Here is a 26,040-nt window from a genome sequence, read left to right on the forward strand (position 1 = left end):
GATCGTAGAATAATGCATTAAAACTAGTGGTGCCAAAATGTTGGACAGTGCGATTCGGTGACAGGAGCTTTCAGACAGTTTCATAAAAGCGCTAAAGACGCACTATTTCATACAATTCTTTGGGAACTAATCTCACTAATAACCTGGTAGAATTATGTAAGTATTTGCTTGTCAATCAATAACTCTAATCAAGGACTCTAGTGTGACAGAACAGTGTTTTTCTGTGGGGTGTATCATGGATGTTCTCCGGACCGTTTAGGTGGGGATTGACCCAATCATCCGGGACGGTTTGCATGCAGTGATGCAGTTCACATGTATCATACTGGTTAATTCTGACTGTTTAAAATGTAAGATATATTCTGTTCTATTCTGCTCAAACCTGTGTCTTTGATAGGTCAGTTATTTTTTTACGCTATTGTATTTTGTTTCATGTTTTGATCTGCTTACCTTTTATTTAAAACGCTATGTATCGTATTACCGTAATGTAATTTCAAATTCATTCAATACCATTTTTATTGAACATTATATAGATATTTTTGTGTAAAGCACATTTGAACGTATTTTTATATGAAAAGAGTGTTATATAAATGTGGTATATAATAATAATAATAGCTCTTGAATTTGTACCTAGTTTTGTCAGTCATGAATATAGCTTTAGAAAATTGTTTTTGGCTTCGCAGCCATGATAATAGCTTTCGAAATTGTACCTAGCTTCGCAGTCATGAATATAGCTTAAGAAAATTGTTTTGGTTTCGCAGCCATGATTAGAGGAATATCCATATTCATGTACTATGACTTTCTTAAATGATTTATATGTGTTATTACTATGTTTCAGATCTCCATCATTCTAGATGTTCAATAAAGATATCAAGAAACAGTAGTTAATACTCATTTATGATGGAGATGCGTCATTGAATATCAACCGTTACACATCCGATTTGGATACGTGAGAGCTGTTACATAAACACTTACCAAGATGCCTAAAGTCAAGTGTCATATACCGCCTTGTGACTTCGAAACAGCTGATCTAGATGCCGCCATTGTGGCTGCATTAATCACAATCCACGCTAAGGTACACGATGCCACACCGACCCCAGCTAAAGTGGACCCACTATGTCATCTGCGGGCACAATCGAAGAGTGGACATATTTCCTATCCAGGTGGAAGGATTATGTTGATGCCACCAAGATTAAAGACAAGGAACTAATAATCCAACTTCTTGAATGTTGCGACGACACTTTGCACAGAGACCTCACGAGAGCAGAAGATGGTTCGCTCACAACTCAAACAGAGGAAAATGTTTTGAAAGCGATACGACAACTTGCGGTCCGAGAGGAAAATACCATGGTTCCTGGAGTCACCCTGAATAATATGACGCAAGACCGTGAGGAGACAATTCGGTCGTTCGGAGCCAGATTGCGTGGACAAGCTGGGTTTGCAAGTTTGTGTTGAAATGTAAGAACTGTGATGCAGACGTGAACTACACAGACGCAATCTTACGTGATGTTCTAACTCGTGAACTTTGTGACCCTGAAATACAGTTAAATCTGCTCGAAGACCAGTACCAGAATATTACTCTAGAACAAGCTTTTCAGTTCGTTGAAGCAAAGGAAGCTGGAAAACGGCTAGCCACCAAACTTATGGACTGTCAGGGTGCTGATTCAGCAAGCAGCTCATATCGTTGCAACAAGACTACCCACCGCTTGAACAGTACTAAACCTATAGTTGAAAAAAGCGAAGTTTGTTCGTATTGTGGTAAGACTGGTCATGGTGTAAGGGCTCTACCTCATGTCCGCCAGAAAGAGTGTATAGCGTATGGACAAACATGCTCAATGTGTAATTTAAGGAACCACTTACCTGTAATGTGTAGAAGTTCTAAGACCACTGACAAGAAAAATAATACAGAACATGAAGGCGCTGTTTTTGATTCACTTTGTGTGGCCATGGACTACAACTCCAGTTTCGACAACAAAGTGTTCAATCTTGACCATCATGTGTATAATAACTTGACAGCCACAACCATATGTCAACGTCACTGCCAACACCGATGTCCATGATTACAAAAGTTTAGGTTACGAATCTAGCTTCCTAACGAAACCACGAACAATATAAATCTCGGCTATGGCGGATACTGGCTGTCAAAGCTGCCTCGCTGGGTTAAATGAACGTAACCTCATCCCTGTGACTATGAAAATGCTTGCCGCCAATAACAGAAACATCAAGATCCTTGGTGATACCGTTCTGCGCTTCTCTGGAAAAAAACAGTGCTGGTGACGTACTAGAAACCCGCTAAGTAGTGTACATCACTGACAGTTCTGATAAGCTGTTTCTGAGCAGAGAGGTTTGCACTGCTTTTGGCATTATCACTGATAATTTTCCCACAATCGGTGAAACTTTAAGTGATGAAAGGACATCTAAGAACATGGTTGATCACGCCACTGCTGATTCGATTGAGACACGGGACATCCCCTTAAACGTGAGCTGCCGCCGCCAATGCCACAGAAGAGCACCGAGCAGATATTCAACAGTACATACACGATCGCTACAAATCAAGCACGTTCTACACTTGCGAACACCAGACTCTGCCTCTCGTGACAGGCCCTCCCTTGCAGCTAATGGTTGATACAAACGCCAAACCAGAAACCAACCACAACCCTGTCCCGGTCCCACTTCACTGGCAAGAGGAGGTAAAGTCCGGCCTTGACCAGGATGTTCGGCTGGGTGTAATAGAACCGGTCCCTATTGGAGAACCAGTCACTAGGTGTCACCGGATGGTCGTGTGTGCTAATAAGAACGGTACACCTCGTCGCACAGTCGATTTCCAAGCATTGAATGCACACGCTATCAGAGAGACTCATCACACACAATCTCCATTTCACCAAGCTCGTTCTGTGCCACATGGGACTAAGAAGACCGTGTTTGATGCCTGGAATGGCTATCATAGTGTACCTATTCGAGAAGAGGACAGACACCTGACAACATTCATCACGCCATGGGGCAGATACCGGTATCGAACTGCGCCTCAGGGTTACATTGCCTCCGGAGACGGGTACACGCGGCGGTTGACGAAATCGTTAGTGACATTCTCACGAAAACAGTGTGAGGACGACGCTCTGCTCTGGGGAGACAATATTGAAGAGAGCTTCTTCCAGGCTTGCCACTGTCTAGAAAACTGTGGAAACAACGGAATTACGTTAAACCCTGATAAGTTTGTGTTTGCTCAGGACTGTGTTGAATTTGCTGGCTTTGAAATCACCCCGGACAGTGTCCGACCGTGCCAGAAATACCTGAAGGCCATTGTGGAGTTCCCAACACCTAACAACATTAGTGATGTTCGTTCATGGTTCGGCTTTATCTATCAGGTTTCGTACGCTTTCAGCATGACAGACAGAATGCTACCGTTCCGGAAACTGCTCAAGCCAGGGACACCTTTCCGATCGGATCATTATCTGGACGATGCATTTCAAGAATCAAAGGCACTTATTGTCCGGGAGATAGAGCAGGGCGTGCGTATATTTGACTCAAGTAAACCAACATGCTTAGCTACGGACAGGTCAAAAAACAGAATCGGATTCTGGCTATTCCAGAAACATTGTGAGTGTGCGAGAACGACCCCATTTTGCTGTTCCGATGGTTGGAAAATCACGTAAGTGGGCAGCAGATTCACAAGCGCAACAGAATCTCGATACGCGCCTGTTGAGGGAGAAGCCTTAGCTGTGGTCGACACTCTCGAGAAAGTTCGATATTTTGTCCTTGGATGCAACAACCTTGTCATTGCTGTCGACCACAAACCCCTTCTCAAACTTTTTGGTAATCGTTCCCTAGAGAACATCCCCAATGCAAGACTACGTAATCTGAAGGAAAAGACACTGCGCTACAAATTCAAGATGTTGTACGTCCCAGGAGCCAAACACCGTGCTGCTGATGCCATCTCACGACATCCAACTGGTGATGCAGAAACCACAGTGCTTATTGACGATGTTGCATCAATTTCACGGTATACCTCGGAAAGTGACATTCTGTGCCTACCAACATTCACATACTCTCGCAATGATACTGACAAAAGTGATTATGTTCCTGACACCAATTTGCAATGTGTTACATGGGATAAGGTCCGTACTGCTACTTCAGGAGATGAAGACATGCATCGTTTGGTTGGTATAGAATCTGGCATGCCAGACAACCGCACTTCCCTCCCGCCCTCACTTCGTGACTACTTTTCCTTTCGTGAGCAGCTATCCACTGTTGACGGTGTTGCTATATACAAGGACCGCATCATAGTGCCACCCTCTCTACGAAAGGATATTCTCGCTGTATTGCATTCAGCACATCACGGTGTCACACCAATGACATCTAGAGCGAAGACCTCTGTATTTTTACCGGGCATCACATCTGATATCATCAATGTCAGAAATATCTGTAACCACTGCAACCGCATGGCCCCATCGCAACCGAGTGCTCCCTTAACGCCCCTAGTGTACCCTCTATACCCATTCCAGTGTATTTGTGCGGATTTCTTTCACTATAAAGGTGATAACTATCTGTGATCGTTGATAGATATTCAAACTGGCCAATAGTCGAGAGAGAAGCCAATGGTTCGCAAGGTCCGATTGACAGTTTACGCAAGACCTTTGTGACTTTCGGAATTCCTGACGAATTTGCCTCCGACGGTGGACCAGAATTCACAGCAACAAGCACCAGAGAGTTCCTGAAAACGTGGGGAGTTCATCATAGATTATCATTTGTTGCGTTTCCTCAAAGCAACTGTAGGGCAGAAGTGGGCGTCAAGACTGTCAAACGTCTGATTACTGATAACACTGGACCGAATGGTGAGCTGGACACTGATGCCTCCAACGCGCTATACTTCAATACAGAAATACCCCAGACAGGGATACCATACTTTCTCCCGCCATGTGTGTTCTTGGTCGATCTGTCAAGGATTTCATTCCAATTCTACCTGGCCACTACCAGCCTCACGACACATGGAAGGATACCTTGACACAACGAGAAGCAGCGTTACGTAATCGTCACGTGAAAATAGCGGAGCGTCTTGCAGAACAAACACAGCGTCTGCCACCTCTTCGTGTTGGAGACCTTGTGCGGATACAAAATCAAACTGAGCGTTATCCCCTTAAATGGGACAGAACAGGGCGTGTAATAGAGGTACGCCAATATGATCAGTACGCTGTGCGTGTGGACGGATCTGGAAGAGTCTCTGTCCGGAATAGGAAATTCCTCACTCAACAGACAATATTCGCCAGTGTATCTACCCCCCAGCTCAACAAACCATTGAAACCGACCTACGGAGCCCTCTCATACGTGTGTCACAACCGGTTCCTCCAACAATACATCCAACCTCCATCGCTCCACAGGATAGCCCGGAAACTCAAACTAGTGCTAAACGCTCCACCGGTGCCGGTGACCCCAGCCCGTGCAGGGCCTTCAGGATAACGCATAACATATCCAGATTTGCCGACACCGATTCAACAAAACCCGGCGCCTGTATCACCGAGACGATCTTCCCGGCCTCGAGTTGAACCATCTTGGCTTCGTGATTATGTGCATTGATTGGGGCAGAATAATCCCCTGGCTGGAAGGCAGTCTAACCATATGAAGGCCAATCCACCCTGAAATCTAGTGGTTTTGTTTAGTGAACAGTTTTGTAACTATCGTTTTATATTCATTGACAAGTAACCAGACCGTTGACAGTGTAGCATTTTTTTATTTTAACAATTGATTTGAGTACTTTTCATCAGCAATTATAAAACTTTTGAAATATATACAAATGACTCAGGAGGAGATAGAGGAATATCCATATTCATGTACTATGACTTATACTTTCTTAAATGATTTATATTTGTTATTACTATGTTTCAGATCTCCATCATTCTAGATGTTCAATAAAGATATCAAGAAACAGTAGTTAATACTCATTTAATGATAATGGCTCAATGAATTGTACATAGCTTCGTCAGTCATGATAATAGCTTTAGAAAGTTGTTCTGGCTTCGCAGCCATAAAAATAGTTTTTTAAGATTGTTCTGTCTAAGCAGTCATTATAATAGCATTGTATTATTATTTCTGGATCAATCAATTATAATATCTTTAAAAGAACTGATTCTGACTTCGTAGCAACGATTACAGCTTTTTATAAATATTTCTTGTTTCACAGCAATGATAGCCCTTATTTTTCATTTTCTGGCTTTGTAGCCCTGATAACAGATATAAAAGTAATGTCATTTTGCAGCCATGATATGTCTGTCTTCAATTTTTTATATTCATGATGGTAGCTATTTAAAATTCATGATAATAGAAAATTATGTGCAATGTCTATATTTTAGATTATTCTATCAATAAGTCATAATTAATTGACTAAGTACGTTTGTATTTTATTAAATTTTGGTTTTCCATCCAACTATATTGATTATAAAATTTCATCAGTATTTTAGTTGTTCGTTTAAAGTAATTTTTCTTTAACACGTTTATTTTTGCAGTGCCATAAAGACGAAATAGATGAGCTTCCGGATGTTCTGGTAAGGAGGGTGACCCTACTTCCACAGATCCTTCAACAGTCCAGAGCTGAAAGTACACGTAAAAACTATCATAGTGCCTTTTGTAGGTGGAAAAACTGGGCTTCTTTGAATGGCTTGGGTAGTGGGGACATTGTGCCCGCCAGGGCATTGCCGGTCGCGATTTATCTATCATTTTTGATACAAAGTGCTTCTTTCTTCAAAATCCATCGAGAAATCCTTTTATAGTATTAAATGGTTTCACGAAATTAATGGATTCTCTTCGCCTACTGAATCTTCTTTAGTATATAACGTTTTACAGTCTGAAAACCGTATTTTAGCAAAACCAGTAATAAAGAAAGAACCTGTTACTGTTGATATTTTACATTCTGTTTATAACAACTTATTTTCAGATCGTAATGTAATGTCTCAGAGAACTATTTGGGCATTTTTATTATCATTCGCTAGGTTTTTGAGAAGTTCAGAATTATTTAAAAATGAAATGAAGTGATTTAGTTTTTCATAATACACACATGGAAATGTTTATCGAATCTAGTAAGACTGATCAGTATAGAGACGGTGCTTGGGTTATTTTTTCTAGAACTGGGACTGTTTTGTGTCCAGTTGTAAATACTGAGAAATATTTCAGCTGGACTAATATTTCCAATGATTCTGCTACCTACATATTTGCAGTTTAAGTGCTATTAAATCGTGATATAAATGCAGAGAAATAAATAAACTAATTTCTTATTCTACTTTAAGGGACCTTTTAAATTAAAGATTTTTCGCAACATGTAGCAGGTATTAGTAAATACTGTTTACATTCTCTAAGGTCTGGCGGTGCTACTGCTGCCGCCAATAAAGGTGTCAGAGACAGGATGTTTAAGAGACACGGTCGTTGGACAAGTGAAAAGGCCAAAGATGGCTATGTCAATGACAGTGTGGAAGAACGTTTATTTGTTTACTAGTGTTTGGGCCTATAGATTTATGTAATGTTATATAAACATGAAAGGCTAATTGTGTCTATTCAGAACAAAGTGGAATAATGTTTATATAGTTCCCAGTTTTCGGGTTTATTGATTCATGTAACTTACATATTACTTGTTTATTTGGAACACGTAAACGGAAACACGTACTGCTAGATTGTTATACATGCCCGTTCTTTAGTCTCAGTCGACAACAAAGTCGCTTATAACACATTAAACAATTATAATTTATTTAATTATTCTTAGTTATTATTTTAAGGTTGTAATTACAATATTTTACATCATGTTGTGTCCGTGTGGGTATGACAGGTAACTCAGTACACCTTAATGCATATATTATGTGTATGATTATCAAATATGCCCAAAGTTTCATAACATATTCATTTTAAATGTCACTTGATAGGTAACTCTGTACAACTTAATGCATATATTATGTGTATGATTGTCAACTATGCACAAAGTTTCATAACATATTCATCAAATAAATATCGGGAAATGTTCAGTTATTCATTTTACAGACTTGAAATAATAGAATTCTATCGAAGATAACATACACTTTCTGATATTGATAGCTGTTTACATACTATATACATTGCATGTTGATTTACTTTTTGTTCCATGGATTTAGGAGCATTTCATCTGTTTGGTCTGGGAGCATATGTTCAATGTCTTGAATGGATCTGACCATGATTTTGTAACCCCTTTCTCTGGTTTTGTAAAAGAGCATACCATCATTTGACCAGAAAGAATGAATATTTCCAGACTTGTTCAATATGCTGAATTGCTGGACTATGGCCTTTCCCTTCTTAGTCAGGTCCTCAGTTACAAAGACATTACTTTTGATTACTTTGTTGCCATAAAGCACATTTATGATTTTTCTTCACTCTCGACGTGAAAGTTTCTGTCTCGTCCATAAAGCTACAGATCAAAATTGACATATGTAGGCGATTTTATGCTTAACGTAAATGCAGTTAACTGTTAAGACCTGACATAACCTGGAAAATAAAAAATGTAAAATATCAATTAAAATGAATGGATAAAGTGGTATATGTCAGGTCTTATATTTAGGACTAACCTAGAGTCGGATATATATTTTTTCTCATTGTTTACATGAAATTGCTCTCTTGGTTACTTGAATTTACACAGTACACACAGTCTGAAAAGAGAAATATATATTATCATAATCTGTGGAAAAACAAAAAACAGTTGTAGGACGTGAAAACTGAACAGACTGGGCCTGAAATTAGCATATTTTAATTGATTTTGATGGAAAACAGTCAGATGGTCACATACTACTAGACTAGCATATTGGCTGCCTTTACCCGTAATTGTGTATAGTTTATACATAATTTATTTAAGGTCGATTGTGAAAGAAGTTCTGCAACTTATATTAATCACTCTCGACACCTCATTCCTGATGGAGTGTATGAGAGAAGAGGTCAGTTTCCCTTGCTGAGCTCCAAGCAAGAGAGCTACTGGTACCATTTTTCACGTCTTTGGTATGACACGGCCGGGGATCGAACCCACGAACTCCCGCATTCGAAGCGGACGCTCGAACACTAGGATATCGTGGCGGTAATAATTGAGTATAAATCATCTTATCTGGGGTCCTGATTTGTATAATTATTTATTCTGTTGGATTTTTTTTTTTTTTTTACATTTTTAGTATCCAAAAACCTGAAATGAGAGCGTTCGGACAATGAGAAGTTTGACGCATAGATGGGAGTTGGCCGTCTTTGTATATATAAATCTACAACTTCTCAGATTTGACCGAAGACAATTGTTCGTTGTTGTGAATGGGTAAAAAATTGCTTTGTAGATGTTTTAAATCAAAATTAGCTACTTTTCTGTGATATTGTAAAATTTAATAGACTTCGTTAAATTGCAAGGGCAAGCGAAACAAGCTAGAAAATAGAATTATAGTAGAACAACATTATTTCAGCCAGTTTTGTCATTATGACTTCTTTCAGAAGCAAGTGCGGAAGTGAGATTACATTTATAATCAATTACCATCAAATTGGCCGGGATTTTGTTCATAATAGTTGGTACACTAATTTGTATTCCCTGTGAGAATATTCAGTTCAGATTATAGCTAATTTTACCTGATAACAGTAAACATTTCTTCAGATCTAGAAGCTAGTAATGCAAGGAATATGAACAGACGGTTTGTGATTGATAGTTTTATTATTTAAAGTGCATGTTAAGGCACAGTTTACATATGTAAGACTTGGTTCTGATGTTTTATATTACATTTTGACAGTTTCCGTGTGGGGAAAGGAGATTGTGATATAAATGTTCATAGAAAAGTTGCTGTGATGTGCCCCTTTTTACATATCACACTTCTTTTGAAGTCAGATTGTTTTGAGACATATTTTGCACATACATGCAATCATTTAAACTGTTTAGATATTTAAGCTATGATATTATGACTACCTTTAATCATTTTTCAGATGTTGTTCGACTGCATGCCTTTCAGTCTCACACAAGTTGCTGGTTCAGTCGCACGAATGGTCACTGGAATTCACACTAGTCACTGGAAAAAATAGGAGAACCAGTTGTAGTTTCTCAGGTTGATATTTATTAAGGTATTTACAGAAATTTAGCCAGTTTGGAACATTCAGCAGGCAGTGATGTACATGTATCATCACTATTTGAGATGACGTTACCTTTCTGTTTGCCGACATTTGATGTATTTGCCATGTATTTACGCATTACGACATGTAATTTCAGTATTTGACACAAATTAACCAGTCTGATGTATTTTATCATGTAATTTCACTATTTGATATGATTGTACCTTTATACAAGGATTGATCAAAAAATAATGTAATTGGCATAATGAAAAGCATGATCAACAATTAGGTAAAATTTGTCGTCTTATCGGACAACAAAAATTACTAATCAAGTACCTTGCACTGTTTGCAAGGTGATTAGAAAATATTATTAAAACGTGTATAATAAGTAGATTAATCTGTTTGCATTACGTTTAGAAAATATCATAAAACAGTATTGCTTACTTATCGAGATGTCCACACGCATAAAAAGAATGAAGACGATGATCCCGAACGTCATTGACGTTATTGAAATCAGAACTATTTTGGCACTAAGCAATAACAAGCCTTAGCATTCACTTCGAACTTTAACCTGCGAGGATGTCACTTTCATTTTCAAGGACTACCGCTGAAAACGTTAAGTCTCATCACTCTAATTTCATATGATCAAATGTGTTTCTTTCTATCAACTGTTGATTTTCATTTTTTCATTGTTTGGTTATTTTTGTTTTCTGTTAATTAAAGAATATGCCGTTTGTTTATTTTATTATAAGTTTAATGTATATGAAACGAAATAAGTCTAGAAAATAATATTTGCTATTTGCCCGTGTTAGTGATGACCTTGTCGAAACGAAATACAAGATCAACGTATTACTCAAAACTAAAGAACTTGTGATTTATAAATCACATTTTACTTTACATTTGTTATAGTGTAAAGTATACACAGTCTCAAAAAAGTTTACATGCTAGGAGATCAACATTATTATGGCCAAAACAATCTGAATGTCACATAACTGCAATAGAGTTAGTACAAAGGAACAAATTATTATAACACAGGTCAAAACATAAATAGTAACTGATACATATAAGTATAATGAGCACAATATACAGTCAGCATTATAAATAAGACCGAACTTATATGTATTTTCTCATCAAAATAAAGGCACGACTTACTATGCATATTCCAAATGATAAAATTATACATGAGTAAAACATACATATCAAACTCTTCTTCAATCATCAATTCCTATAAGTATTATTATCGGCATATAACTTTTCTTTTCTAAGTTCAAAGGCACTGTTTACGAATTTTCTAAACTTCCGTGCTAAGCATATGTTATCCGTATTCAGTAATTCAATGAATTTTGGCATATTTGATCTCTTCAATAGTAGCTTGGTATAAAACGTTAAATAAATCAGTGTATAGTATACATTCCAATACAAAATGAAATTCGTCTTCTAAGACATCGCAAACGAAACATTTTCTATCATTCAAAGGTGTACTACTTGGTTTAGTCCATCTACCAGTCTCAATATGCAATCTATGAGATGATACTCTCAGTTTAGTAACACTATTACAAAATCGATTTACCTTAATAGAGTTGAGATATGGTTGAAACTTAAAGTCTAATATTTGTCTATAAAACAGGGCCCTACTTGAGTTTTCTAGCCTACTCGACCAATTTTGTACAAACTGATCTTTTAACCTTTGCTTCACATGATATAGAAAAAGGTCAGTGTTACCAACACTTTGCATTAACCATGCATCATAGAATCCTAATGTACATAGAAGATTTTTAACTAATGAGCACCAATTTGTTTTATTAGGGTTATCTTCACAGTCATTTTTCAATAAAGTGTATACTTTCTTAACATATTTGTTTTCATTTGTATGTAGTATTTTAATCCAGTATTTTAGTATGTTATAAAAACGCATTGACTGGAATGAGAGCCTACCTAGCTCACCATGTATAAAATCATTTTGTGTAGTCTTTTTTTCACGCCTAAAATGCGTTTACAAAACTGCATATGTACTCTTTCTACAGCATTACCGTGTATAAAACCCCAAACCTCACAAGCATAATTCATAATAGGCATGATAAGTTTATCAAATAACTCTAATCTATGGGAAAGCGATATGTTAACAAATCTATAGAGATATTTATTCATTTTAAAAATAGCCTTCATTGCTTGCCCTACAATGGTATTTTGGGCTTCTGTAAAAGAACCACCCGTAGTGTACACTATGCCTAAATAGGTAAATTTATTTACAATGTCAATCTTACTATCATTGTACTTAAACACTAAATTACTTGGTAGTCTGCCACCTTTTTTAAAAATCAAATTTTTTTTATTTTGGCAGTACTAACTGTTAATTTCCATCTATCACAATAACTAGCAAGACTATCTAAACCTTTTTGGATTCCTCACTACTGTTGGCGAAAATAACAATATCATCCGCATAGAAAGTCAAAAATATTTTGAACATATTAACATGTATTCCCTCTAATTCATTCTGAATGAAACTATCCTCCAAATCATTTAAAAACTTTGAAAAAAGAAAGGGAGACAAACACTCCCTTTGTCGCACGCCTAGTGTACATTCGTATTCATTGCTTAACATATTACAGTATCTAATTCTAGATTTGACAGATGTATAAATAGAACGTATTAAAATATTACCACGTATACCAAGTTTAATCATTTTTAGCCATAAGTTATCCCTAACAATATAATCAAAAGCTTTAGTAAAATCAATAAATGCGCAAAACAGTTGTCTCCCGTGGTTAAGCATATGTGTAATTAAACCATGTAATACAAAAATATTGTCAACAGTTCCCATGCCCGGCCTAAATCTAGCTTGCGCTTCCACATAAACACCATATTTTTGAGCCCAGTTCGATAGCCTATTATTTAATATACGAGTAAATAATTTACCTAACGTGCTGAGTAATGTGACACCTCTGTAATTATTAACATCGTTAATACTACCTTTTTATGCAGAGGGATAACAAAGCCTTCGGACCAACGCTCAGGAAAATATCCTTGTTGAAACATTTTATTGAACAAATTGGTTAAAGGCGACACCAGCACGTGCTTACCATGTATAAAAAAATCATTTAAAAGAAAATCAGGGCCACTACTTTTTCCAGACTTAAGTTGTCTTATCGCTTTAAAAATATCGTCTTCGACAAAATTTATACTCAATTCATCGAACATAAAGCAGAAATCATTTTTTTTTTCATATCTTTCAATAAAGTACAGAACACCATCATCGGGTGTATAAAACTGACTATTTGGGTTATTGACAGATTTAGAATACTGTTCAAAAGCATTTAATTGTACATTTGACTGTTTAATACCAGCATTCTTTTTTAACATATCCCAATACATTTTTGCATTTTTATATCTTGCTTTTGATAACTTTAATGTTTCTGCTTTATCATATTCAAATTTACACTTTCTAATGCATGATTTATACTGTGACCTGGCATTAACTAATTGTATCCGATTTTCTTCACTTTTATTTGTTCTATACCTACATGTAGACCTACTGCCTCCTTCTATGTGCCGACATAAATTCTTATGCATGCTTTTTATTGTTTATCAAGGTATGAGATGTGTTTGTTACCTCACACCTTGGCTGAAATGGGTTCATTCAAAGGCATTAGAAAAGGTCTTTTGAAATTCTACAATTATCGTTTTTATATATACGATATCCTCCTGTCTCGGAGTTAAATGCATTTTTGTGCGAAGCTTTCCATTCTTATCAACGATATACACTACTGCGGTTAACAATTCATTTTGTAAAAATTCTCTAAATCATAAAAGGAGGAAGTGATATTGTGTTCAAATTTTAAAATTTCAACCATAGCTTCTGTTATAAACTAGTACTTGGAGGATGAGTCTGCCTTGCTGTAAAGATGGGCACTTCGCATGTTTTCAACTGACACAACTAACGTCTTTAAGACATTGCACGACCGACATTTCGTAATCGGTTTTGTTCAATAAGAAGCCACAACATTTACTGATATGTAGATATTACCTTCAGGTAACTAGAGTTAGAAATAAACGAAAGTATGAATGGACGTAATCAAAGATATAAATGGCTTTCGAGATACTACCGGTATATCATTATTCATAAAAACCTTAGTGTATCAATTATTGTCAAGAATGTCTAGAAACATTTTATTTTACAGCAATACATGAGGAAAAAATTACTTCAGTATATTGAATAAACTGCGAAGTAAGTAAATATGCTCTGTAGACAATGGTGCTACGTGCGTAAACACATGTGTGCAGCCATTGTTAATGTGCAACATCATTACAGTTCTAATTAAAACTTTACCGTAGATGTAAATTTTAGGATAATAATCAGTGCCATTGTTGAAAAGATGTCTAATTTGTCATTGTTGAAAAGATGTGCATAAATATTGACAATACATTAACGATTTCTTTTTGATTTATTCCTTCTGTCATAAAACATTTATGAAGATATTTATATTCGCCCTGTTTTTAATATTGAATTTCGTTTTCCATTTTGTTTCCTTAAAGGCTCATAATGCCTTCGTTTAAAATGTGGCTGCCACATTTCCTGTTAAAAACATAAAATACATTAATTTCTCGTTAAATCCTATTTCTGATAATTACTTTCTTTAACATTTGTCAAAGGTTTGAATATTGCATAATATACTAGAATGTTTTATTGAATCTATTGATTTTATTACCTCCCTTTAGGTTTCTAATGATAACAGTTCATGTGCAATATTAGAAGTAGTGCTTTTCTAACCATGTAAGTACGCATAATATCTATATTGAAAAGCTGTTTCATCTGTTTTAAGATCAAAATTAAAGCATTATGGACCTTTAAAAGTGGTTAAGTGTGATCAAGTAATGCATTTGGTCGAAATTTTAACAAATGATTATTTACACATATTTGTGTTCACTGACTGCTTAATACATGTTAAAATTTCACTGGAAGTATTATCAAGATTTGAGTTTCCTGTCTTGGTTGCCTAACTAAGATAGAGTTATTTTAGCATATAAAGGGTGTGTAAAAAGTTCGTTCCTATTTTCTCCATAGGCTTCATTTTTAAATTAGTAGGCAAGTGCCGCTGTAATTTAAACATTCAAACAAGAACGCATATCAGTTTTAGAAAATTATATTATCTATAAAATTTCCGGACAAACTGGATATTTTGTCTATAAAACATATATATTCTGAAATCACTCTATTTCGAAATGGCAAATATTTTCACTACCCCCATCAACTTAATTATACAGTTTACTTGTACTGGTCACTTAACTAAATTCATGATTAAGGCTAAAGTAGCTTATGGGTATGTTCATCAGAAAATGGAAACGTTCAATCAATATTAGTTACGAAATGTAAAAAGTAGCCTGTAAAATATTTAACAGCTTGATTTTATCCGAAATGGCATTATCCAAACTTGGCACACTTTTTAAATGTGGAATCTAGCTTACGGTCTACATGCCAAATTGAATTTGATGACATTCTTGTTTACCAAACAGGCTTTGCAGTAATAATGCAAGACGTGCAATAAAATCCATTGGACAATTTCAGTTTATTAAGGTAACAAAAACGAAAAGGAACGAATTTACTACACACACTTTATATAAATCTAATAAACATAGTTTGCTTAAGAAGAAATCATATGAATATAAGAACTATTGTATTATATTTGTCAAATATCTGCAATGAAATTATATATCTAGATGAAATTCTTTAGAAAGGCAAGTTTGTAAAAATATTATTACCTCCTTGCACCAATCTTTGTTGCGCAACCATGATAGATTGGAAATCTATGAATTCCGAAGATGTTTTTAAAACTTACCTATTGGTTCAGATTGTTGAAATATCTAAATATCTATCAAATGCAAGTATAAAATTAGAATTTATTTTAGAATAAAAGCAAAAGCCCACTTTTTTGATACTTTTGCATTAAAGGGGAATAATGACAAAGTTTCATAAAAAAAAATAATAAAACACATTTCTAAAAGAGATCGAACTCTATAAAATGTGTCTTGTTGTTCCTTAAATAAATCTGTCATAGATTATACTTAAAAAGAAAAATGTCACAAACTGTTGCACAAACACTTCAAAGAAACGCAACAAAAGATTTGTAAATAAAGAGTTTAATGTAGGTTGTCGCATGAAGGAGACATAATTATGTAATACAAACAATATTAAAGTGTTAGAAGGTAGAAAATGCATGGGGTCCGGCTATGTATTGACATATAGCTAGTTGAATGCTCAAAAGTGTTTTTACTTGATGGTAAAGATGGCGAACTAAGTTTAAAGTCTTATATTAACTCAAATACAGAAAAGATTTTGTTTCAAATATCGTAAACAATGTCTTTTAATAGTATTCAAATAGTTTTTTCCCGGAACGCTCCCTTACACGTGTGGCTTTTACAAACATACATTAGACATAATCGCCCAACAACATTTGTTTTCGTCGGTCTTACTTTGGACACGGTATTACATGTATTTAGTCTCGGACGGTAATCAGCAACCAGTCCACTTCACAAATCTGAGAGAAAGACCTAATTATTTTAAATAATGTCATAAATTACACTTTCGTCCAAATGCATGCCAAATGATGTAGCCAACAATATTATTTTGATATTATTTTTGTTCATCCGCAGTACTATACTTAATAATACTATACCTTCAGAACGTTATATGATATTATGTATATATGTTGGGTTTTTTTACCTTGCATTACATTGTAACAGATTTGTGGACGAGGAACCATATAAGATTCTTTCACTGGTTGTAGGTGCAGATGGGAATATCCGGCTCTCGGGTAACTGTTTAGGCGGTAACTCGGCTTCTTTCACTGGTTGTAGGTGCAGATGGGAATATCCGGCCTCGAGGGTAACTGTTTAGGCGGTAACGAGGCTTCCTGTCGAGTTACCGCCTAAACAGTTACCCGAGAGCCGGATATTCCCATCTGCACCTATAACCAGTGACAGAATCTTTTTCTTGCATACCGATTTCAAGAAATAAAAATAAAATCAATCAAACGGCTTTCTGTTTAGAACTATTTCTTATAGCAGTGTATTTAAACAAAGCGCGGGAAACCAACGTCCGTAAACAGGAAAGACGTAATAACGTTTCAAAACAAATAACAATGTTTAGTTCCGGTTTTGTTTTATCACCTGCAAATAACGTGATTTGAATCGAGAATTAAACTATCAGGAACCAATAGGAACTGTCAAGGTATTGAATTTTTATTCTGTTTTTTAAATAAAATATAAATTACTACATAAATCCTCTACATATATGTAGTTCGTAATGCGTCATTTAAAGCACGAGAGTCATCTTACACCCCGGGGTGTAAGATGGATTCTTCCAGCACCGGTAAAAATACCAGAAATCCCCGTCTGGTATTCAAGAATAATGGCTCAAGTCCTTAATTTGTGAAATAAACTATTCTTCTTCCTCTTCTTATATTAATTATTGGTCAGTTTCTCTGACACATGCAGCTCTGTTCGTTTAATCTCCAGGCTGTTTAGCGTACTCGCTGTTATAATAACGTAGGCAGCAACTCCCTGTTTGTGACACTTATTTTCAATGTCGGTCTCGAAAAAGAAAACAATGTGAGCTACTAAAGATATCATTTGTACGAAGTTGTTGTAAGTATTTCATTCAATAGCAATGGTCTTCTCAGTAGATACCGGTCTAGCAAGACAGAAAACTTGACTAACCGTTATGCTCCTTAAAAATGTAATTTATTCAACAATAATCCTGTCGTTGGAACAATGTACATGTATGGGTAAAATTTAGAAACAAAAAATTGAAGAACATAATATAAAACATGTTTTTACTTTAAAACCAACAAATAACTAAATATTTAAGACATTAGTTTGATCAAAGATCCGTAGAAAACCGCAAATCCATAGAACCTATTATCACAATGTCATTGTGAACTACTGTATAATTGTATAACGAAATCATAAAAAAAAACTAACATAGACAAGACATGTTACGGAATAGTATTATAATTTGTGATTTGCCACGTAGATGTACCAAAGAAACTATGTCATGCTAATCAATGTATATCACATTTTTTCTATATGAATATTCCTGCTTTGGGCCATTAACTTAATAACAGAATGCCAAGGCCATAAATATTTCATGCCGACAGTGTGATATTAAGTTAAATTACCCTTAAACACTTATTTCTACATCGTCAATATATAATAGGAGAGGTATTTTGTTAGGGCTAATGCGATAAAGGTGAAAGCATTGGCCTATATTTTATCTTTAATCAAATTTAAGGTCGGCAGTGATAAATATTGCTTTTCAGGTTTTTCCGCAAATTGTAATTTATGTTCCGCTCGTACAATCATAACAGAACGTCTGTTAGTTTAATTATTGTTTATCGTCCACATTGTAAACAGTTTTCTGAAATTATTTTACATAGCTTGGGGTCCTTCGTAGCCGTGTGGCTAAGGCAGCTGCATGGAATGTAAAATAATGTATCTATTCCATAGGCATGGTCGATCGTTCAATACAGGCGCCCGTACTACCTATCCTCCATTATCATACTTTATGGTTTAAATTTCCTTATTTTAAGAATTCCATAAGACGAAGCTTCAAATCTAGCAGGCTTGACGGTCATGCGATTTCACGTCAGGGTCACTTACGAGGGGCGGTCGGAAAGTTTATACTTTATGCTCCTGTCTTTCCACGTGCAGCTACCTACGCGTATTATACATGACCAAAACTACATTTTATCGCCATATCGGTTTGTTTATTTTCAATGAGAAGTGTGTATACACGAAGTCATAAACATTTAAACAAGGTGGGTGTTAGGGCTACCCGACTTTAAGCTGGAGGAACAGAGATCTGTAATAAAAGTCTTGCTTTTAGAGGGTGAAAAACTTTGCCACATTTTTCAAAGGTTGCAGAAATGTTTTTTCTAGAGCCTGCATATCCTTTCTGCAGCCTTAACGTATTAAAACGTATTAGCGTCTGATGGCCCTTTCACGCTTCCGTAGAATCAACATTTATCACACGAACTTTATTTTGAAAACATTTATGAAATGTCTAGGTCTGCAGCTCTCAAATACGGTTATATCGTACAGCCGAGGCATATACTGACACTCAGACAACATCAAAAACGACCTTTCGGGCGATTTGATGAAGTTCCAAAATTATCAATGTACCCTTGGTCCGTTACGAACCCCTGTGGGATTTGTGTTTATTCCGAGCTCAAATGTCTTTTTGTAGATGAAAAGCTGACATGCAGTACTAATGCCCAGGTAATTTCAATTCGTTAGAAAGTGCGAAAATTGACTCCACAATAGCAAAAAAATAAGCAGTCCACGTGCATACATTTAGACGGGGTGACCCCTGTGCGTGACCCCTCACTATCTACGAATCAAAATACGGCTTTCGTTTTCAAGTTTAGCGTTTCTACTTTCATTTTCTTTACTTCCAGAAATAGCTGAAAGTCGAGTGACGTCATTTTATATGTTGTCAAAAACATATATATGCCTGGCAGGATCGCATAACTATGTGCTGGCCGTCCTAAGGATATCCCGCTCAATCTTTTATAGCTGGGTTTCACAGTTTAGGCATGAGGGACAAGACTAGGCCAGGGAGGTCCGCTTACAATGGTGAAGCATGTTGAGGTTTGTGTCAAGAAAGATCGCAGAGCGATATTGCATGAGGTAGCTAATAAGTTTAGGATCGGTAAAGCCTCGGCACATCAGATTTTACATGTAAAATTAGGTATGAGCAAGACAAGTGCTAGGTGGATGCCGAAACAGCTGACTGAAGACAAAAAACCGCTCCCCGGGCCACCATAGCCGAAGAACATTTGGAGCATTTTAACCATGATGAAAATAAGTTTTTGAACTGTATTGTCACTAGGAATAAAATATGAGTTCATTATGCTGAACCTGAAACAAAGGTGCAGTCAAAGCAGTGGAAACGAGCTGGTTCCCCACTTCTCAATGTGTTAAAGTTATCTCCCTCTGCTGGCAAGGTTATGCTGGTTACTTTTTGGGATTCACGTGGAATAATACTGGCTCATTTCATTGCAAAAGGTCAAACTGAGACTGCTGGATACTATTCAGAAGAAATTTTGAGAAAAAAACTAAAAGAAAGAAAATGAAACACTTGTGTCCCAGGCTAGCCCAGAAAAAATGTCCGTCTTTTGCATGACAATGGCCCCTCTCATATGGCGAGTCCATCACATGGGCGTGTTACGGCTGACTACAGGTCTAAATTTTGTAAATTTGTGGTTTTGTTTTTCTTCCTTTTGCAATTTTATGCATACACTAAAATTGATAATGAATACAAAACGTCAAATATATCTTCCGAACATCTACATATATATTCTCAGGATGGATATTTTCGACTTGAAGTAACGGCATGAGTGTGTATGTGCAAGACGAATTTTGATAAGCTTTAGCTTGAAAAATAAATAAGTGAAGTAAAGTCATAAAATAATTTTGCAGAGAATAATATTGTTTCAAAAATGCCTACTCTCTGTTTTATTTTTCAAATGTCACATGTTCGATTCATGACAAAAACCTTCTAACGGAGTTGTTCAACTTATAACTGAACACGTCGGAATCTAAACTTTCTGTAATGCATGCACGAGAACTTCGAAATGTGTGCATTGTGCTGTTTTCAGCAGTATAATATCTTATGGATACATGTATTCTCATTAGAAAATGCCTTTAAGTTAGTTTTAGGTGACAAAATACAGAGCATAGTGTTTGTGCTTTTGAAGACTACCCTTTTATATGGAAGTATCAAAAAGTGATAAATACGATCTGATAGGTATCTATAAGCTGATTACCATATCCGTCAAAATATTGTGGTATAGTGCAATAGAAATAGTACCAGTTTTATTCATAAAACGGTTAAAAAAAAACGACCTACCACGACACCACTTACTGTTACTCCATCGTGAGTTCTGCGCTCCAATACGGCAGACTTATGCAAGCGAAGTAATGTCAGCTTCTTTCGGAACGTTTAACCATGTTTTGTTCTAAAATAAGGGAACAACGCTTCGGAAAATATATGGTTCAACTGCGCAACGGTAATATAAGATTCTTACACTGGTTGTAGGCGCAGATGGAAATTTCCGGCCTCTAGGTAACTGTTTAGGCGGTAACGAGGCTCTGTCCGAGAGCCGGATATTCCCATCTGCACCTACAACCAGAGATAGAATATTTTCCTTGCATACCATATTGAAGAAATAATAATAATGATAATAATAATAAAATCTATCGACAATGTTTAGTTCAGATTTTGTGTGATCAGTTGCAGTGTAACTTAATGAATTTTTGATAAAATAACGTTTTTTGAATCGAAAAATATACTATCAGGAACAAAGAGGAACTGTCAATATATTTTTATTCCGTTTTATAAAATGAATTGTAAATTACTATATGCATAAATCTTTTACATATACGTAGTTCGTAATATTGTCGTTTACAGCACGTTGGATTTTTCCAGCACCGATTGAAATACTGGAAATCCCCGTCTGGTATGCAAGAAACAAAAATACAAACCAAGAAACAAAAGATTTCTGAGGCTGTATAAGAAAATGTGGAACCAGATATGAGAAAACTTGATATATCTGTTGAGGCTATGGTTTTATCCAGATGGTACATTTACGTAGAAATTGTTGTGCTATAAGTGAAGATTGTTAAGTTTGATTATTTTGCTGTAGAAGTTATTGCCTGGGCTGAGGTATCGTTTCAAAGAAAAACTGAGGCTGGAACTGGAAACGAATAAACAAAAGTGAACAGAAAAAGATTAAATATTTTTATAACATGATTTTCAGTGAATTATTTAAATATTAGAGTGAAATGTACATGATATATTCATAGAGAGAAATGTCAAATATATTTTCGACTGGTAAGAAACTATAAAATGTGTAAATTTAGTCAAAACGTGAAATAAAGGGACATTTATTTTTGTTTCATATGTAAGATAAAATTAAAAATATTTCGCTCACAAACGCCATATCTTTCAATTTCCCTCGTGGACATGCCACTCGGGAATATATTGTATCTGATGTTCACTCATGAAAGATATTTCAAACTTACACTGAATTAAAACAATATCCTCTATATCTTTTTAGACAATTTGTGGACCAATATTATAGCATCCTCCGTAAACAGACGATATACAGAATATTTGACACTTCATCAATGCACAACATTAACTCATACATCTAAATTGACAACTGAATATCTTAAAACTATAAAAGTCATTTTGATAACTACCAACTGTCTGTATACGCAGCCACAATAGACAATGATTAATGGGAAGTCCTGATGAGACTGCACCAGACCACTATAAAAACCATACAATCACTTAACCATTATCATGCTTGACACGACCAGTTAGTGATCTACACTGTTCGCCATTCAGTCAGTATGCACCACTTTTAACAGTTAATGGTACTATCCAAATTGAAAGATGGATAAGTTGAACACTTCTCGAATCACGTACCCTAAAAATACCGTCGTCATTTTGCAGGAAAAAATATTCCTGTTTCTATATGATACATAGGCTTAATGAGATGCAAAAACAGGCACTTTGCATGTAGTGATCAATCATTACAATCAATTATTTGTCAGCTTGGCAGCATGTAGAGAATATGGTATTTCAATGCTTTGTAATGGCTGTTATCCATGTAGATTGATTCTCATGTTATATGGAAAAAAGACTGATAAAATGATGTTTATTTCGACAACGTTGGAGTGTTTCTTGCTGCAACTTGTAATTAAAACAGTGTTTTGTCAATAAAGCCCGGTACAACAAAGAACTCGATTAACATTATAAATGTATATCGGTTGTGTCAAAAAAGTGACAAAAGCAAGAAAATTGAAGAATGAAAACGTGATGATTACTTTTGTTTAATAGTGTTCGATTGTATGTTATCCAATGCATGGATTTATAATGTTCATGGAATTTAGGTCTGAAAAAAAAATGTGGATCTTTTGCCTTTTAAAGCCTTGTATTTTTTTAATTTAGGCATAAAATCAGTAAATATACGAATTCACAATGTACGAGAAGTCAATACATTCTCGTGAAAAATAAACAACAAGAGATATATAACAATGGTCCTCAAAACACTGGAAAAGAAAAGGGTCAGTCTTGATTACAAGGAGCTATCGATTTAAGTAATATAGAAACAATAATGTTATTGTTCAACTACTGAACAGTCCTAACCTATACGTCGGACCTTAGACCAAAGAAAGAATGACCTTTAGACTGCTTACAAGACTTTCTTTTTGTAATGTGATATGGTGACACAGCTTTTTACCGAAAATTACCCAGTTTTCAAATTGAGCTTCTTTTCATAAAGACAAACCTTTTATTGTCTGAAGATGTTATAGAAAAAAGAAGTTTCTGTAGTGTTAACGAGGCTTTTGTATGATTTGGTTTAAACAATATTTATTCAACATAATTGCATTTGTTACAATGTTACATATATAAACATATAGGATTGAGTAGGAAGCTAACAGCTTTTGAAGAAACTCTCTCCCTATACATACTTTATTTTTAACGGTAACAAAGTAAATCATCAACCTTACATGTTCTGCTTGCAGTTTCTTCGTTTATCAATATGGTATGAGAAATAAATTTATCAAACTGTAAGATAAAATTAGGCTTGGAAAGGAATACATTTTCGGATATATAATTTGAACTGTTGATTTAAACTTAAATCTGATCTTTTGTATGATTTAACGTAGTGGCCTTCTTTTATATCTAAGCCAGTTACTAACTTCACCGAGACATTGTACAGATAAACAGTCTTACAAAGGTTCATGACCCTCAGGTAAAATATGGCCTCAAGTGTCAAAGACAACACTGTGATATTTTACTTGCCCAAAATACCTAATAATTTCTCCATTCCATGTACAACAGATTCATATAGACGAAGTTGTCCTATTTTTCATAGTTCCGCTAATACAGTGTGAATCTATTTCAAATCAGCTTAATTTGGAACTTAGAATCGATTTCTGTCAAAGTTCTAACTGACCATTTTGTAATTTTACCAACGCAAGTTACAAAAATGTACTTGTATGTCTGGAATTTATAAATAAGCGAAAAAGAAGGAAAAAACAAATTCTGTATCCTATCATGTCATAGAATTTGGTTTGATATTTGACCATATATCATTGGAACAATAATTACACCTCCTATTGAATTGATAAGAACGAAACGTGCATGTGTATTTTGTGACTGTTTTTTTTTGAAAATAGGTGAGTTCTTTAATGAATAAAGTAATACCATGTATATGTTGTTATTGTATATGTATATGATAATTACACCAAACTTCACATAACAACATGAACAGATACCAAATGTTTAAAATTTACCACGAACTCATATTTTATATCAGTTTCAATACTATTTTAAATAGATATGTAGTTATATGTGTGTGTGTGGAATGTTAATCAAAGCAAAACAACTCTGTCTAGTTAATATTATAGTAAAAGTAGAGTTATGTTTCCTCAGACGGTGTACCACGGAACAAAATCTTGAGCTTTGCAGAAGTGCTATTGTATTTAAGATAAAATCTGCTTTACACTTTCTGTTTATTGAAGTTTCTTTTCTTATTTGAAAACACGTTTATTTTTCAGTACATTTATTTTTTGTGAAATGCAGTTCTAGTCTCGGAGAACCGGATAAAAGAGGGTATTTGATATAAAACAGTCTTGGTATGGTACATGAAAACTGTCAACACCGTTTATTATATTGATAATGAAGTCTCTTATAGACTAAGGTAAAGTTACATCATTGTATCACGTATGTAAAACGGACAGTTGTCATTTAAGAATAAACTATAAACACAGTTCAGTCCAAGAAATAAATAGGGGTCATCTACTGAAAATGAAGAATGTGCATAGGAAGTCTGAGCACCATAGATCAAAGCATTCTTAAACAAAAGTGCTTACAGACGGGTATGCACGTGGACGACCTGTTCTCTTATATAAAACGTCCCTTTGAACGTATGCAAGCAACCTTAAATGTGGTTGGAATTTGTCTGGAAATGAAGTACATGGAAAGTAAACACATCCCGGTTGAAGATGACACAGGAGAGGCCTGCAATTTCGCTGCAAAGAAATAAATTTTACTTGCAAAATACTGATAGTCAAGTTGGTAAACTGCAAAAGCAAAAGTGCACAAATATTGACAGGTCGTACCATAACTTGCTTTTAAGAGCAAAAAAACCAACATCTATAGACATTTTGATTGGCATAAAGCAAATATGACTGCACTATTTAATGACACATGTCCCTCGAAAATCCTGGACATAATTATATTATAGTATGAAATGGTCCGCACCAAAAAATATTCGGATATATAACTATACATGTCCGTTTGATTTTGACGATGAGCACCATGTTTCATCTGAACTTAATAAATATTGCTACCCAAAGTACAAATGAAGTTGTCGACGTCATATTGATGATATATATCGAGCTCCATTTGAATTTGATGGAAGTATACAAGGTACTAGTTAACGTCCAAACATTGGATATGAACGTCCCTGCCGTATGCGCATGTTCGCTTGGTGTTGACGATATACCCCGAAATTCATTTTATTTGGATGGAAACTGAAGGAGTTGAGTACCCAAGGTACAAATGTAGTTTTAATATTTATAAGTCCTCAAACTGGCACAACTCGATATCAATGAACTGTTTTACGAGATCGGGTGCTCGGCTATTACGATGTTTGATAATGAAACGGAGCATATATGAGGAAACAACAGCTATATTGTTGGAGCGATTAAAACCGTTCCACCTGATGTGGATGATAATATTGATTTGAGTTAAATCCATTTAGTATAATAGAAATATGGTAAAAAGTGCATCAAAATATTAACCAGGAATAAATTTCATGAAATAATTTAGTAGCAACAGAAATATAGTGAAAGTGCATAAAAACTAACACGAAATTCAAAGTAAAAAGGGATATA

General features: G+C 35.4%; 1 protein-coding gene across 1 annotated transcript in view; it reads right to left on the reverse strand.

Annotated features, from left to right (window-relative positions):
- The window catches only part of LOC123532683 (insoluble matrix shell protein 3-like), a 34,622-nt gene extending 12,337 nt beyond the window's left edge, over positions 1-22,285 (reverse strand). Inside the window, exons 1-3 of the mRNA XM_045314215.2 lie at positions 22,150-22,285; positions 9,929-10,028; positions 8,571-8,651 (exon numbers count right to left, since the gene is read on the reverse strand). Coding sequence (XP_045170150.2) covers positions 8,571-8,598 — 28 coding nt within the window. The 5' untranslated portion in view covers positions 8,599-8,651; positions 9,929-10,028; positions 22,150-22,285. The remainder of the gene's footprint in view (positions 1-8,570; positions 8,652-9,928; positions 10,029-22,149) is intronic.
- Positions 22,286-26,040: the final 3,755 nt, after the last annotated feature.

Source organism: Mercenaria mercenaria, chromosome 11, assembly GCF_021730395.1.
Source record: "Mercenaria mercenaria strain notata chromosome 11, MADL_Memer_1, whole genome shotgun sequence".
Lineage (NCBI taxonomy): Eukaryota > Metazoa > Mollusca > Bivalvia > Venerida > Veneridae > Mercenaria > Mercenaria mercenaria.